This window comes from Triticum dicoccoides, chromosome 3B, assembly GCF_002162155.2.
Source record: "Triticum dicoccoides isolate Atlit2015 ecotype Zavitan chromosome 3B, WEW_v2.0, whole genome shotgun sequence".
In the NCBI taxonomy this organism is placed as follows: domain Eukaryota; kingdom Viridiplantae; phylum Streptophyta; class Magnoliopsida; order Poales; family Poaceae; genus Triticum; species Triticum dicoccoides.
In genome coordinates this window covers 690,181,865-690,198,593 of record NC_041385.1, presented here as the reverse complement: position 1 = coordinate 690,198,593, position 16,729 = coordinate 690,181,865, and the positions used below count along the sequence as shown (strand labels likewise).

Here is a 16,729-nt window from a genome sequence, read left to right as displayed (position 1 = left end):
TTTCTCTCCCGTTGCAACGCACGGGCTCTTTTGCTAGTAATAATAAAGCAAATAGGGTTTCTGGTCGTCCGTCAAAAAAATACCCTTGAAGTTGCTATAAATTATCTGCTATGCCACTCATAAGTCAAGAAAACGGTTCGTTTCAAAGTCATCGTCCAGCACAGTCTTTTATAAAACTAATACCCCACATATGTCACAAACGCTATAGCAGCTTAGTGGTTGAAGCCTATCTACTCCACCGTGTAGACCTGGGTTCGATCCCCGTGGGGCATGACGCCCCTGTTATTTTTCATTTCGTTTTTTCTTTTCTTTTTTTTTCTTTTCTTTTCTTTTCTCATTTCTGTTTTTGTTTTTCCTTTTTTAAATTAATTCGAGATTTTCAAATTAAAAAAGGTTGCAAGTTTTGAGAAAAATATTTGAGAAATCATAGAATGTTTATGAATTCAAAAAATGTGCGAGAAATCATAAATTTACTGCAGTTTTAATTCTTTTGGTGATTTATAGAACTGTTCGCAAATTATAAAAAAATCATAAATTTTCAAAATTTGTTCCCCAATTATAAAAAAAATTCATTGATACAAAAAAGGTTTTCTAACTCAAAAACTGTTCATGAATTCAAAACTATGCTTTCATTTCGTTTTTTCTTTTCTTTTTTTTTCTTTTCTTTTCTTTTCTCATTTCTGTTTTTGTTTTTCCTTTTTTAAATTAATTCGAGATTTTCAAATTAAAAAAGGTTGCAAGTTTTGAGAAAAATATTTGAGAAATCATAGAATGTTTATTAATTCAAAAAATGTGCGAGAAATCATAAATTTACTGCAGTTCTAATTCTTTTGGTGATTTATAGAACTGTTCGCAAATTATAAAAAAATCACAATTTTTCAAAATTTGTTCCCCAATTATAAAAAAAGTTCATTGATACAAAAAAGGTTTGCTAACTCAAAAACTGTTCATGCATTCAAAAACTATGCATGCATTTCAAAAAATGTTCGTCTGAACAAAACAAATGTTAATGAATTCGAAAACTATTCATGCATTTCAAAAAATGTTCGTCTGAACAAAACAAATGTTCATGCATTTAAAAATGCCCAAAATTTTAAAACAAATGTTTGTCGATCAGAAAAAATATTCATCGATTCAAAAGTCTTTCATGTCTAGGATTTGGGTAGTTTTTGGAAAGTCTTTTTATGTCTAGGCGCTAGGAGTAGTTTGTGGTCCATGAAATTTGTTTTTAAAGTTTTAAACATTCTTTTGCGCGGCACAATGACAAGTGTGCCATGCAATGGCAAGCTCATTGCCTTGGGATTTACCACGTCGAATGCATTGCGATCACATGGACATCGCGTACATCATCAACGAGGGTGGAAAGAAAGATAAGTGAAAACATGGTGAGCCACCGTGTGAAAATAGAGGACGCTCATAATTTGGGGTATTGGGTCATACTTATTTGGTCGTCCTATTTTCCTCGACCTTTTTCTCACGCACGTCCTCCCTCCCACATACGCGTTCATGGCCGGCCCGTGGGGCGTGACGCCCCTATTTTTTTCATTTCGTTTTTTCTTTTCTTTTCTTTTCTCATTTCTGTTTTTGTTTTTCCTTCTTTAAATTAATTCGAGATTTTCAAATTACAAAATGTTGCAAGTTTTGAGAAAAATATTTGAGAAATCATAGAATGTTTATGAATTCAAAAAATGTGCAAGAAATCATAAATTTACTGCAGTTTTAATTCTTTTGGTGATTTATAGAACTGTTCGCAAATTATAACAAAATCACAAATTTTCAAAATTTGTTCCCCAATTATAAAAAAAGTTCATTGATACAAAAAAAGGTTTGCTAACTCAAAAACTGTTCATGAATTCAAAAACTATGCATGCATTTCAAAAAATGTTCGTCTGAACAAAACAAATGTTCATGAATTCAAAAACTATTCATGCATTTCAAAAAATGTTCGTCTGAACAAAACAAATTTTCATGCATTTAAAAATGCCCAAAATTTTAAAACAAATGTTTGTCGATCAGAAAAAAAGTTCATCGATTCAAAAGTCTTTCATGTCTAGGATTTGGGTAGTTTTTGGAAGGTCTTTTTATGTCTAGGTGCTAGGAGTAGTTTGTGGTCCATGAAATTTGTTTTTAAAGTTTTAAACATTCTCTTGCGCGGCACAATGACAAGTGTGCCTTGCAGTGGCAAGCTCATTGCCTTGGGATTTACCATGTCGAATGCATTGCGATCACATGGACATCGCGTACATCATCAACGAGGGTGGAAAGAAAGATAAGTGGAAACATGGTGAGCCACCGTGTGAAAATAGAGGACGCTCATAATTTGGGGTATTGAGTCATACTTATTTGGTCGTCCTATTTTCCTCGACCTTTTTCTCACGCACGTCCTCCTTCCCGCATACGCGTTCATGGCCGGCCCGTGGGGCGTGATGCCCCTATTTTTTTTTTCATTTCGTTTTTTCTTTTCTTATCTTTTCTCATTTCTGTTTTTGTTTTTCCTTCTTTAAATTAATTCGAGATTTTCAAATTACAAAAGGTTGCAAGTTTTGAGAAAAATATTCGAGAAATCATAGAATGTTATGAATTCAAAAAATGTGCGAGAAATCATAAATTAACTGCAGTTTTAATCCTTTTGGTGATTTATAGAACTGTTCGCAAATTATAAAAAAATCACAATTTTTCAAAATTTGTTCCCCAATTATAAAAAAAGTTCATTGATACAAAAAAGGTTTGCTAACTCAAAAACTGTTCATGAATTCAAAAACTATGCATGCATTTCAAAAGATGTTCGTCTGGACAAAACAAATGTTTATGAATTCGAAAACTATTCATGCATTTCAAAAAATGTTCGTCTGAACAAAACAAATGTTCATGCATTTAAAAAATGCCCAAAATTTTAAAACAAATGTTTGTCGATTAGAAAAAATGTTCGTCGATTCAAAAGTCTTTCATGTCTAGGATTTGGGTTGTTTTTGGAAAGTCTTTTTATGTCTAGGCGCTAGGAGTAGTTTGTGGTCCATGAAATTTGTTTTTAAAGTTTTAAACATTCTCTTGCGCGGCACAATGACAAGTGTGCCATGCAGTGGCAACTCATTGCCTTGAGATTTACCACGACGAATGCATTGCGATCACATGGACATCGCGTACATCATCAACGAGGGTGGAAAGAAAGATGAGTGAAAACATGGTGAGCCACCGTGTGAAAATAGAGGACGCTCATAAATTGGGGTATTGGGTCATACTTATTTGGCTGACGTGTAACTTTTTTGTCTCCCGTTGCAACGCACGGGCATGTTTGCTAGTAGATATTGAAATTTAACAGGTAAAAATTGCCAGCACAAATTCAATGGCCGAGGCATACCAGTTGAACAAAAATAGCTACTCCCTCAATACTCCCTCCTTTCCGATTTATAGGCCTTATCTTGAAATTTTCATTTTTTCGATTTAAATGGCTTATCTTCATCTCCTTTTGAGATTCCGAGGCGCATTAAATCTTTACATGCAAGATTTAAAAAGAAACTCACCAATGCATGTAAGGCTGGTCATAGTGGGGAGTAACTTAGACTAGTGTCATATGCATGCCACTAGTCTAAGAGGGTGCTTGGATCCAAGGGACTATTTTTAGTCTGACTAAATATAGTCTCCTTTAGAGGCTAAACTTCCAAATATCCCTGACTAAAGAGAGGCTAGGACTAGTCTTGAGGCTAAAAAATTTTAGTCATAGGAAATCTACTAAAATATGTATTAGCCCTCTCTCTCCTCATTTAATTCCTCTTCTTTAACACATGCGAGTTCTGGATTGGAGGGTTTGGAGGATAATAAATGCTTAATAACTTGATTTTAGTCTCTTTAGTATTTGGATCCAAGAATGGGTGAGGCTAGCAAGTTTTAGTCCCACTATTTTTAGTCATGGGACTAAAATGTATCCAAGCACCCTCTAAGTTACTATCTTCATAATGCAAAGTAATATAATAGTAGTATCATGGATGGCTTCATTTATTAACTTGTAGACTCATCTTGTCTCGGAAAGCGCTATGTTACAGTAACATATTATGTTACCACCTCTCATTAACTACTTGCCATGTAAGCAAAATTTTCTTGAAATGCGCTATGTTACTACCTAAGTTACTCCCACTATGACTAGCCTAATGGTACTACTCATCTGTAGTAGCCAAGCATGCATGCAGTGTAATTAATCCCCATTAATGCATCAATTTAGTTTGTATAGTTTTGTAAAGTCCAAGATACATTCCTCCACTCAACATGTGCCTTGATTGATGAGATTTTAGATTTTAGCCCTATAAGACTAGTCACAATGAAGAGTAACATACACTAGTAACATACACATATCTCTAGACTATGTTACTATCTCAACAATGGGTAGTAACATATGTGTGGTAACATGCAAAACTTCATTTATTAGGTCATAGACTCATATTGCATTGGGACATGTGATGTTACAGTAACTAGCTAAGTTACTAGTACTACATATCTCCTCATTAACTCATTGCCACATAAGCAAATTTGCTGAGTTGGACTCGATGTTAATACCAAAGTTACTCCCACTGTGGCTAGTCTAAACCGAAAAGGAGGGAGTATAAGAGCGTTTAGATTATTAGAGTAGTGTTCTAAATGCTCATATATTTATTTACAGAGAGAGTACATCGAAGGGCCAAAATTACTGTTTTGACACTTGATCACAAAATGAACCGTCTAGGAAATTATTTATAAAATGACCCTTTTTGGAAACGCCATGGGCCGTAGCCTTTCTCCTCAACATCGAAACGCCAAACCAGCCAACGTTGCTGCCATGGCCCATGGTAAGTCCTTGTTGGCAGGGCTCGCTGACGTGGCAGGCTGGAAACGCCATTGGCCCTTGCGTTTCTGGCCTCGTATTACTACTGGATCACCGGGTCGCGCTGGAGCTAGCCCAACTGATGCACAATTCATCCCATCGCGACAAACATGGGCGGTGGCACCCTCTCTCCTTCCACATCACCCCCTCCTCAAATCCTTGCATTTGACCATCAAAACTTGTGGATCTAACCCTCCCAAACTAGCTTGAGGTATTCTCCTTCCTTTCCTCCAATTTTTTTGGGTCAAATCTTTGTATTGTGGTTGCATTATTCTGTATTAGGTGTAACCCTAGGGTTTGATTTTCCTAGTTTACTTGAATAGATTGTCTGGGATATGCATGGTAATGAAAGGATACATAGTTATGGTGGATATGTAGTAGGTACTATGTAGACATTCATGTTGAGATTAGAAAATTTCCATTAGGTGAAATCCTAAGATTAGCTTCTATGAATCAGTTTGTATAGATTGTTTATGGATATGTTTGGTTCACATGCAATAAAAAGTTGTTGTGTTAATGTAGTTGGTATTGTCGAGTAATTGAGTAAGTTGTAAAAAAAATGCATTGTGTATGGAATGAATTTGTTGGATCAATTATGCTAGTGACTTTAGATATAAATGTTGAATGCATATTATTAGTGTCTACTCGTGTTTGTCATGAGATAGTTTATAGTGTAGAATGCAAGTGAATTTAGAGAGTATTTTGTAATGTAGTCATAGTCTTCAGCATTTATATTAACAGGTTCGTAACAAAGTGGTCGTTTCTATAATTATGGTCATGGACCGAAACCAAGCATTAAGTTCAATGGATAACTGTTATCTCATATTGTCTCCGGTTCTCATAGACATCTGCACCTGTCACGTCAGAGGTCACAGAGTTCGTAAACAATATATGTTATATGTGTAGGTCTTGAGATCATGTTGCATGGGACCTTAAATTGGACAACACACGTAGAATTAACCACAATATAACAACATACTAAATAGATCATACTACTACGAATTCAGATGGCAAGAGATAGGACAGGCACATATCAATCATACCTAAATCTCCCACACCTTGGGGAATTACTCGCACATTATAAAAGGGGAATCAATCACAATAGAGAGAAAAAACATGAAAACCACAATGAGATGAAATGGTACTCAAATAGTCTTGATCTCAGATGAGATGGAATAGAGATTACAAGTTCCAATCCCCCTTACAATAGTGAAGGAGGTGATGATGATGATGAAGACGAAAGGACCAAAAACTACAATGATCTTCTTGAGTTCTTTGGATCCTCTCTTCTCCTGTTCTGGATGGTGTGGCGGCGGCTAGGGTTCTCTTCTCCTCGTGACCCCTTCAAGAAAGTTGCTTGTATAGTCGAGGAGGGGTTGTCGGCACTCCAAATGACCGCTCAAACGAGCGCGTGCGGTCATATGGAATGCAGTCTTTCACTCTGGTGCGCCTGTGGACAATGCTCTTCTCAGGAAAGTTGCTCCAATTGGCTTGATTTGTAGCAATCTCCTTTGGTTTCCTTCCAAATATAATATTTCTTGCCACCCAAAGGACAAAGTAATTTTTCCTCTCTTTTGTTGGATTAGCATTAGAAATATCTGAACAATGACAAAAACCAATGAAACCAAATGAAAATCACTATGAAAAACATCGTAAATTCTCGATCCATGAGATGTTCTTGGACCCTCTTCGCAACTGAGATGTTAAGTGGAGTTGGGGGTCGACGGAACTAGGTTTTTGTACCGTTGGGTAGTATATGATCCATTTTCATTCTATGAATTTGATGTATGTGTGTGATAATTTAACATGTGTATGAATGTGCAGTTGGACGGAGCATGCAGGAGGAGTAAGCCGAAATCTTGTCTTGGTGGTTTTGTATGGGTCCTACATGTTTGGATGCGGGAGTGTATCCATGTTGGCCGTTCAGTCACCATTGCTCCACACGAATCTTGGCAGTGGCCTTTTAACGGGGATGAGGAGCAATACCCCACTACCGCGTACACATGGGCTAATGTCGAAGTGTCGAGCGTGACCGACATGTGATAGTACAAGGTGTACATCAGCGAGCTCGATATGTTGACTTACATTCAGGTAATTTTTCATGAAGATTTGCCCTCATTGCTGCAAAATAGTTTGTGTGTGAGTGACATGGTGTGATGTTGGTCAACTGGAGGTCGTACACGGTAATGAGGCGGTATCCTTTAAGCAACATGTGCCTGCGGTGCCTCATGATATGCTTTTATGCGGTCGAGTGGCATCTCCCACATCGCATCTCAAAGCAATTTGGGGTACAACAATGAACCCGCCGAACTACATGGAGACAAGTGTGAAGCTTCATAGGTGACAGAACTTTTGTAGCACATGTGAATTCATGCTAAATACTGAAAAATGTAACTAATTTATTCTTCTCGTGATTTGTAGGATGAGTTGGCAAACAACAAAAATGTCACGAATTAGGAGGAAACACCACAATATGTGGGTGGACATGTGGAATGTGCATAGAGGACTTCGAGTTGAGACTGATCACACATCCGACCACGACGAGCAGGCATATATGAGGCATTTGGAGTGGCTTCGCCAAGAGTGTTGACTTATCCACAAGGGTGCTTGGACTCGTGCCGGTTGCTTGGACCTAATGCCAAGTGATGCTACTGATGGTGCATTCAACAATTCTGTTAGGGAAACCATTGGTGCGCACCTCGAATATGCCCCTATGCATGACCGAGTGATATGTCTCGCTTTAGAAATATGAACATGTGTATAGAATGAGTGGTATGTGACGTATGTTTTTTTTTGCAGGCATGAAGCTATGGAGATGTATTAATGAGGGTAATGTAGCGCTCTTTCATGCCCCGGGTCCGGAAGCTGACGGACTTGTTAGGATTACTCTCCAAGTTTGAGGTCTTGTTAGTAATGCAATTTGTCTTCCTCGTAGGTGTCGTTGCGACGTTGCATATTAACACGTCACTCTCGTTGCTTGTGCGGAATATCGTGAATCGTTGTCGCACACCAGCCGCTTTACTTTCTTGCCATGGTGGTCCATCCATGGATGTCCGAGCACGCACTCTATTAAGGGTGGATATTCCTTCTTCGAGCTGAGCACGTCCTTCTTCGAGCCGAGCACATCCTTCTTCCAGTCGTGCACGGAATGTAGATCCAAAGGAAGAGGAAGAGGAGACATACCCGGAAGAGAGAAACGATCCAGAGTTTATGGAGTTTGGGGCTTCGCAGATGAAAGATGCTCCACAACCATTTCAACCTTCTCAACCGTCGGAAGTACAACGCTGAGCTAGCACAAGTTGGGGTCTTCAAATCCTCTCTCGGAGGATATGCGAGTAAGCCAAAACCACTCCCGCACACTTGGCAAGTCCTCCTTGTAGGCGCACAGGGGCCTCGTCATCAGTGGCGGAGCTTGAGCATAATCCAAGAGGGGGCCATTAGCTGAAGGGGAGCAAATTAATGGGAAGGAGGGGCTATCTCTAGTTTAAACACTGGTTAGGCCTAAAATAGAGCATATTCTTCAATGGGTGGAAAGATTAAGGGGGCAATTGTCCGTGTTGGTCTACACCAAGCTCCGCCACTGCTCGTCATGGAACCGGATATCATCATGACCATTGAGCGCCGAATGGATGCCATGCCCACGCTGACATCACCGATGGGCCGTGGCGCCTGCACCGGCACCGGCCGACGACACTCTTGCTCTCTAGCCTGCCCCGGCTCATTCTCCTTGTCGAGGTTCACAAAGGAGGCGGCGCTTTGACGGCATGTCATGCTTGGAATCTATATGGGTATGGGTATGGGCGGTGTGCAGTGTCGCTATGGTGCGTCGACGTTGCCGCCTAGGGCTTATAACTAGCAACTCGCTGGTGGCGGGAAACCGATTAGGAAAGAGGCGCGAAGTGGTGGCGTGGTTTGCGGGACACGCATATAACGCCATTAATTTCTGCATTGGGGCGTCTGTGGGTTGGTACGAGCTGGTGCACGCCATTAATGGTTGGATTGGAGCCGGTTTCTAGGTACAAGCAACTACCACACGTATTTTTCCATCAACCTTGCATTCTCATTATTAGTACCACACACCACTCTTTTAATTACGATGTGTGTCCGATAGAGAAAACAATTTCCAGCACACAATCATATGTGGTGTCATGTGTTATTACATCATGTTTACATAAGAAACCATATGTGTAACTTTTTTTTTTGCGGGTGAAAAATGTATTACTCAACTCGAGAAGTTCATACAGTCAATCGTAGCTAATTCCGTAGCAATCAAAGGTCCAGAACCAATCCAAATCATGGTTCTACCTTCTAAACGAGCAAACTTATCTAAACTATCACTAACCTTATTTTGGCTACAAACGATATGAGTAATACATGATTCACGAATAGACATAAGATATCTAATCTCCTTGATAAGCGATGCATAGATTGATCTATCCACCTCTTTTGCCTGGATCATCTTCACTGCAATAAGGGAGTCCATCTCGATTGCAACTGGAAGCTCAGTTCTCTGGATAGCCAATGACAGACCCTCCATAGTCCATACACGCACATAGTTCAGCTTTGAGGGATTCACGGCAAGAGAAAAGTTGCCTGCATGACGAGAAAATAATAGCACCTTTATCATCTCTCAAAACCGTACCGGCACCTGCTGAACCATCGTCCGCAAATGAGCCATCAGTACATAAATTTACCCAGCCAACAATTGGAGCTCTCCATGTAGGTACAGTAGTTATGAACGCATGCGGTCTATTGGTGCCTGTATCATATGTGATGATTGATTTTCCCATGCTTTTATCTGAAGAGAGATCTGCCTTAATGTCACTAAGGGAATCAAGGTAACTCACCAAGAAACGACTAGAAGCTTCCATGGGCGGTGGAGGTTTATTATGTACCACCTCATTCCGGATATGCCAAGCCCGCCATAACAACATGAGAAGCATAGAACGTTCAATTTCTGGAAGAGGTTCTAACGCATGTAGAAGCCACTCTTTCCCAGTATCATCACATACGAGTACTCGTACCATGCATCGTGTGTGATGCTCCCAACCATCGCAAACAATCTATTTCCATAAAGCGTTTGCCAAACACACACGCTTTGAACATTGCAACCGTGCGCGTTACGACTACATATCGCACACATAATTTTTTGTCTTACTATGTGCCCTCTATCACACACGGTCTGCATACAATCATCGTACCCGATGGATGGGCCATCACACACATTTTGTTTCCTGGCACACGAGTATATTTTGTTACCGTTTGTGATTTATCACCGCATATAGTTTGGTTGAATGGTCTCTGATACATGTGTTGTCTTAGGACCTTCCCGTAGTAATGTTGATTCTAGATGGAGAGAAAAGGAGTGTGGCCCCGGCGGTGACTGCGCCGTCGCCGTCGATGGTCACCTTCCCTAGGAAAAGGTTGGGGAGAGGATGCTGGCGGCACCAGCGGCGGATGCAGGCGAGGAACGACAGGTGCGGGGCGCCGCGCGATGGACCGATGGGGGTGTCGCCCTTTCTCTTTCTTCCTCTGTCGTCTCTGGAAGAACAAAGAAAAGGAAAGAACGGATTGACGGTGGGCGGTGGCCACAACTCTAGATGTTTGTTTAGCCCCCAGCGGTAAATTCAGAAAGCAGTAAAAAAAAGGGGGGAAACCCAGAGCAAATAGCTAAACATGTGTTAATATGAATGAATCTAGTCCATACATACAAGATCCAACAGCCCGTGGTAAGGTTTTCACGCTTCCACTGAAGGCTAGGTTTTCACCTGATATGGTGGTGGAAACCGTACATTCAGCGAAAACATGGAAACTTGGCCTTGTGCCGTTGGATAGAAAATGTGTGCTGTGAGATGGAAGGATGTACAAATTGCAAATTAAACCCCGCAAGAATTCTGCTCCTCCGTACAGAACCTGAGCCCTTCTGTACCTTTCCCCGTAGCAGTATGCAAATCCCCATCCTACCGTGAGAAGCTAGGGTTAGGAGACGAGTCAGTCAGACCCTCTCGTTTGGCGCTGGACGGCGAGCGTCGGGCGGCGAGCGGCGGGCGGCGGGCGGCGCCGGTGATTCCTCTCTGGTGATTGTCCCGCTAAGTGGCAGCCCTGCTCCGAGCGTTCCGTGCTGGGCCGGCGGCCAGCGAGCGGCGCGGCTGATACCTCTCCGGCGATTGTCCGGCCAGCCGTGCTCAATCCCCAACTGGATTTGGGCCCCTAGGTATGAGGATTTGTACCCTTCATAATTTCTGCTTTGCCCCATTCTCCTTTGTCCCAATGGCTCATCTAGTGGTCTCCTCTTCTCTAGATTGGGCTAGATTTGCAAAGCAAACAGAGGAGGCGAGTAGCTCGTGACTCATTGGGTTGTCTCCTCCAAGTTCAGCACATCTAAAAAGGAAGTAGGAGAGAGGACGAGGTAGTGGCATCTTGCCAGCAACTGCTTATTTTCCTAGAGTTTACTGTGCAGATTTTTGTCTTGAAGAAAACGGCGAGATATAATTTACTTGCTCCTAATTAAGTGTTATATACATCTATGACTATACGTGTGTCGCTGCCTGGCGTGTATGCTGCGTGTGACAGTAGTCTAATGAAAATTGATATCTGTATAAACTGCTACTGCTACTGTCTTAGATAGAATTTAGATGATGATAAGTATGTAAACTGAATCGGCCCAGCCGATGTGGGCACTCACAGCCCGTCTGCCAGTGCCTGTCATGACCAGCTATAGGCAGGTGAATTTTTCACACACTAATGATATGCTAATGGTTCTGGAAACCAGCAGTACGTCCACGAGCTGTAGATGGTACTATAGATGTGTGTGTGTCCCACTGCTACTAGTGTTGCTGACAGTGAACTAGATGATGTAATTTTCTATTGCAATTGATTGGTAAAGTGAGCTGAGATTAGGTAATGCTAGCACTTGAATGTTCCTTGTACCATTTATTTTATTTTATGCTATTCTGGAAGACACGTATTGGGTGGCTCCTATGATTCCACTCACAAACTGTATATCTTGTTTTGTGCAGTAACTATGGAATGCCAAAGTGAAGTGAGCAAGGCTCCTTCTTTGGCTATTTGTGATGTCCAGTCTGACGCAGAATCAGCCGTCCACACTAGGCCAAGTCTGGACATTGGGTTTACTACACCACAGAAATCCTATAGTGCACCTTTTTGTGTAAGTACTTGCCTAACTAATACGTACCCCCTCACTACTTTAGTGATCTATAAACAATCTTATATCTCTTTACAGAGAGAGTACATCTTTATAATTTCCTGTGTTCCAACATAGTAAATCCGTTGTGCTTTTCGTTCAAATTGTAGGGCTCATCTTGTACTCCAGAGTGTGATGATGCCATCAGACCAGCCATTGGGATGACTTTTGCTGATTTGAACGCAGCCAAGGAGTTCTATGAAGCTTATGCACATCATGTTGGTTTTTCAGTACGTGTGGGGCAGCAAAAGATTGTCAATGGTGTCATTACTCACAAGCGTTTCTACTGTGACCGTGAAGGTTTCCGTGAAGAGCGGAAAGGTAAGGAAACTTTGGTAGCTAGCACTGGTAGTAAGAGGAGATATGAGAGGAAAATCACTAGATGTGGGTGCGAAGCTAAACTTGCAGTCAAACGCACGGTCGAGAATAAGTACATTGTGACACTTTTCGAACAGGAGCACACACACACACTTGTATCACCCAGTAAAAAACAATTCATCAGATCAAACAGGAAAGTTAGCCAACAAGCAAAAACTACATTATGGAACTGTCATAAAGCTAGCATTGGCACATCCCTAGCATACAGGTTCCTTCGTGTAGACTTGGGGGGTTTTGAGAATGTTGGCTGTACAAAGAGAGACTTGCAAAATCACCACCGAAACCTTAGGTGCCTCATCAAGTCATCCGATGCTCAAATGTTTGTTGACCAGCTTGCTAGAAAACATCTTGCAAATTCAGGATTTTATTTTGACTATGTTCTTGATGATAAGGGCAGACTGGTACATGTGTTCTGGGCGGATGCCACATGTAGGAAAAATTATGCTCTATTTGGAGAGCTTGTGTCCTTTGACTCCACGTATAGCACCAATCAATATAACATGATATTCACCCCCTTTACTGGAATCAATCACCATAAGGCAAGTGTTTGTTTTGGTGCTGCAATGTTACACGATGAGAAGGCAGATTCTTACAAGTGGTTGTTTCGCACATTCTTGAAAGCTATGGGAGGGGTTGCACCTAGGTTTATAATAACTGACGAATGTAGTAGCATGGACAATGCAATAAGGGAAGTTTTCCCAGCAGCCGCACATAGGCTATGCATGTGGCATATTATGAATAAGATCCCTCAAAAGGTTGGCCCTGATTTGAAGACCGATGAGGATTTCCATGAACGATTAGGTCGGTGCGTGTGGTCTTCTGAAACTCCTACTGAATTTGAGGAACGATGGAAAGAAATTATGTCAGAGTATGGGTTGGAAGATGATGAATGGTTCAGTAAAAGGTTCAGCCTTCGAGAATCATGGATACCAGCTTATTTCAAAGAAATAGCTTTGTCAGGGCTTATGCGGACTACTTCAAGGTCAGAGAGTGCCAATTCTTTCTTCTCACGTATTATTGGTTACAAACATGCTTTGGTTGAGTTTTGGCTTAGATTTGACACAGCTTTGGAAGAACAACGTCATAAGGAGTTGCAAGAGGACCATGTGAGCCTACATACGATGCCTGTGTTGAAGACATCGTGGGCGATTGAAAAGCATGGCAGCGAGGTGTTCACGCATGAGATATTTCAGGATTTTCAACATGAGTTGCTTGCTGATAGGGATCGTTGCCTTGTTGAGATGATGGCACATGATGGTGAGGTAAAAACAGTAACTATACATGATGGCTATAAGAAACTAAGGGTGGTAACTTACAACACAACAACCATGGTAGGTTCTTGCACATGTAAGTTGTTTGAGACACATGGTATCCCATGTCGTCATCTGATCCATGTCCTAAGAACTGCCCAACTAAATGAATTGCCAAAGCATTATGTACTCAAAAGGTTTAGAAAGGACTGCAAAACCGAGCCAATCTTTGACGAGGACGGCATTCTATTGGAAGGCAATGAGAGCAGTTCAATTGATCCGGAGATACAAAAATTAGCTTCAGAAACATGTAAGAAGATGGAAGACATTTTAGTACAAGCGAAGCAATCTAAGGTCGGCATCCAATTCTTGAGAGATCATATTTTTGCACTTGGAGAGCAATTGTCTACCCAAGTTCCAGCGAAAAAACAAACTCAAACAGAAGAATTTGAGGAATTTTTAGGTTGTTCCATTCCAAGTGAGGTTCATATCCATCCTCCAAATGATATTCGATCAAGGGGTAGAATCAAAAGACTAAAGGGGTACAGGGATAAGGGTGGAAAGCAAAGACAGAAAGAGAAGAACAAGAACAAGGACAAGGAAATGCAGCAGACATGATTATGGTACATCCCTCTGGTCTTAGTTTAGAGAATAGTTCTAAAATTTTGCTTGCTAATAAATACAACACACACTGATGTAACTATATTCATAGATTAGTATTAAAATTTTGTTTATAATTTCCAACGATGTTTCCTACGGCTTGACCAATTAAACTTTTTTGTTTCAGGTTGCTTGGTGGCCCTACCGACTTCTGCAAGTTATTAGGACTAAAATTATCCCATTGGTATGTTCTTGTCTAGAGTGAAGGAGCTATTAGTTGTTGGTGCCACACTTCTGCAAGTTATAAGCTAGTGTACTGGAGCTATGTGCTCAATGACTGATGTATATAAAGGTGTAAATTTGCTATCACTGTTACTGACGCGTCTATTTTGTAAGTGTGTACTGGAGTGAGGCATTATCTTGGGTGACTGAATCAGATTGATGTTGCATAATCACACTATGTGCAGCTGTACTGTTTGCCTTACTTAAATCTATTCTGGGCAATGGTCTCAATTGCTGGAATGTGCTATGTCAGGAGTTCTTGAACTGGGCAATGGTTTGGTTGTGGTTTCGGCATAGATCTGGGCAATGGTTTAAGTTGTTCTATTGTACTATTTGTTCTATTTAAATTTACAAGGAACTGGGCAGACTTCAATATTTTTGGGCAGAGCTTCATTGGACATGGTTCTAATTAAGCTAGCTGTGATATGAGGCTCATATACTTGGAGAAGCACAAACGCAATGAAGGGCATGTGACTAAGGGTCACATGTGACGAGGAGCTAGGTGTGGTACTTGTATGCATCAGGGGGTTATATGCAGAATAGCTTCACTGGGAGCGGGCGTTTTTCTGCAAAACTGCATGTAGCAGTTATGAATGAATCTAGTCCATACATACAAGATCCAACAGCCCGTGGTAAGGTTTCCACGCTTTCACTGAAGGCTGGGTTTTCACCTGATATTGTCTCCAAATAGACCACACGCCCAAGCGGCCAAGCCCTCAAACACACGGCAGGAGCCTAGCCACCTTTGAGTCCGCTATACATGAGACATTATAAATGGAAAGATCACTTGGATATTATTACTCCACCATTCAAGAAACCAGTTGTGGAGCAAAGATACTAGGATTCGGTTGTGTCTACATCCGGCAAATTGCATGCTTCAAACGTAGCCCAGAGTAATCCAATCATGAAAGCCCAAAGCATGCACAAACCAAGTATTTTTGTTGCGAGTGGCCCTTCCCCCATGATGATAATACTTGTAAATATAATCCCTGCAACGATCATGAAGCACTGCAAAGAACAAATGCATGTAGAAAGTTATCAGTTTGCAACTTTCTCTTCGACGTATATGGTTCGGTCGGGTAAATTTTGACTTATGCAAGAGCAAGAACATATAATTAAGGCACAAAATAGTTGTCCGCAAAGAGTACAAGTTAAAACATCTCCAATTGAATCCTTCCCTGCTCCAATGGACCAGCTCGGTCTGGCCCACCCGACCTCACAAAACCCCACTCTCGAACCAAATCCTAAGAGCATCTACAACCGGACCTCTCAAACCTGCCTCATACGCCCGTGCAAGCCACCCGGTCATGATTTTTTTGACCCAGACGGACCTCTCAAACAGCCCTCAAACGTCTGGGCTGACCGGCACCCCCATATTTGGGCTGGATATGGGGGCGCCTGGGCGCGCCCGCCATGTCGGACTGACAAAGGGTCCTAGCCTGAAACACCCTCAAAGCCAACGGTCCGAAGCTCGTCTCCGCTGTCGGACCGGTGGCGCCGCGTGGCGTAGCTCTGGCGAGCCGTGTAGTGCATTGCCCAGCTATTTAAGTCGACAGGCGGCACTGAAACCCTACCATCCATCCATATTTTCCTCCTCCTGTCCGCCGCCGCCGCCACTTTTCACTCCACCCGTCCGCCTAGTAGTCATGCCCCCATGCCGTTGGGTGAGGAGCGAGCCCTTTCTGACGCCGGAGCGCCGGCTCAAGCTCCTTGAACAGATCTGGCTAGGCGCGAAGCCTGGATCGCCGCGGGGCTACCTCTGGATGCAGTGGATCCGGAGGAGGAGGAGGAGGAGGATGTGGGGGACGCTGGCGACGGGGATCTGCAGGCGGAGCAGCAGGCCATCCTCGATTCCCTCCGGTCGTAGTCGGTTGCGGAGGCAAAATGCCGTTACCGGCAGGAGATGGAGGCGCAAGAGGCCGTGGAAGAGGCCGAGATGTTCGCCTACATGGATGAGGTCGAGCAGGAGGAGGATGAGCCGGAGCCCTCTAATTTGAGACATGCACGGTCAGTGCACGCGGACGCCTCCGGACGCGTCCGCGGGCGTTTGAGGGATCAAATTTGCAAAGTCCAGTTGTAGATGCTCTGACATACTCTCACTTAACATACTCTCACTGTCCGCTTTGCTATCCTCCCCTCCAGACCGTCCGCGCTAGCATGTCT

General features: G+C 42.2%; 1 protein-coding gene across 3 annotated transcripts; it reads left to right on the top strand.

Moving 5' to 3' along the window:
- The first annotated feature begins 10,809 nt into the window (after positions 1-10,809).
- On the top strand, positions 10,810-14,806 carry LOC119277884 (protein FAR1-RELATED SEQUENCE 5-like). 3 transcript variants are annotated; one of them, XM_037559225.1, is made up of 5 exons: positions 10,810-11,066; positions 11,154-11,261; positions 11,872-12,020; positions 12,167-12,377; positions 14,472-14,806. In XM_037559225.1, exons 3-5 carry the CDS (start codon positions 11,877-11,879, stop codon positions 14,507-14,509), a joined length of 393 nt encoding a protein of 130 aa, XP_037415122.1. In that variant the 5' UTR covers positions 10,810-11,066; positions 11,154-11,261; positions 11,872-11,876; the 3' UTR covers positions 14,510-14,806. The 3 variants fall into 3 exon arrangements, with proteins under 3 accessions (XP_037415122.1, XP_037415121.1, XP_037415120.1); XM_037559223.1 differs by having other exon boundaries at positions 10,814-11,066; positions 12,167-14,307; XM_037559224.1 differs by lacking the exon at positions 11,154-11,261 and having other exon boundaries at positions 10,813-11,066; positions 12,167-14,307.
- The last annotated feature ends 1,923 nt before the right edge of the window (positions 14,807-16,729 follow it).

Excerpts from the sequence above, each read along its gene's own strand:
- LOC119277884 (XM_037559224.1), top strand. The coding sequence starts at position 11,877 with ATGGAATGCCAAAGTGAAGTGAGCAAGGCTCCTTCTTTGGCTATTTGT. Across the intron at positions 12,021-12,166 it reads CCTATAGTGCACCTTTTTGT|GGCTCATCTTGTACTCCAGA; the intron begins GTAAGTACTTGC and ends TTCAAATTGTAG.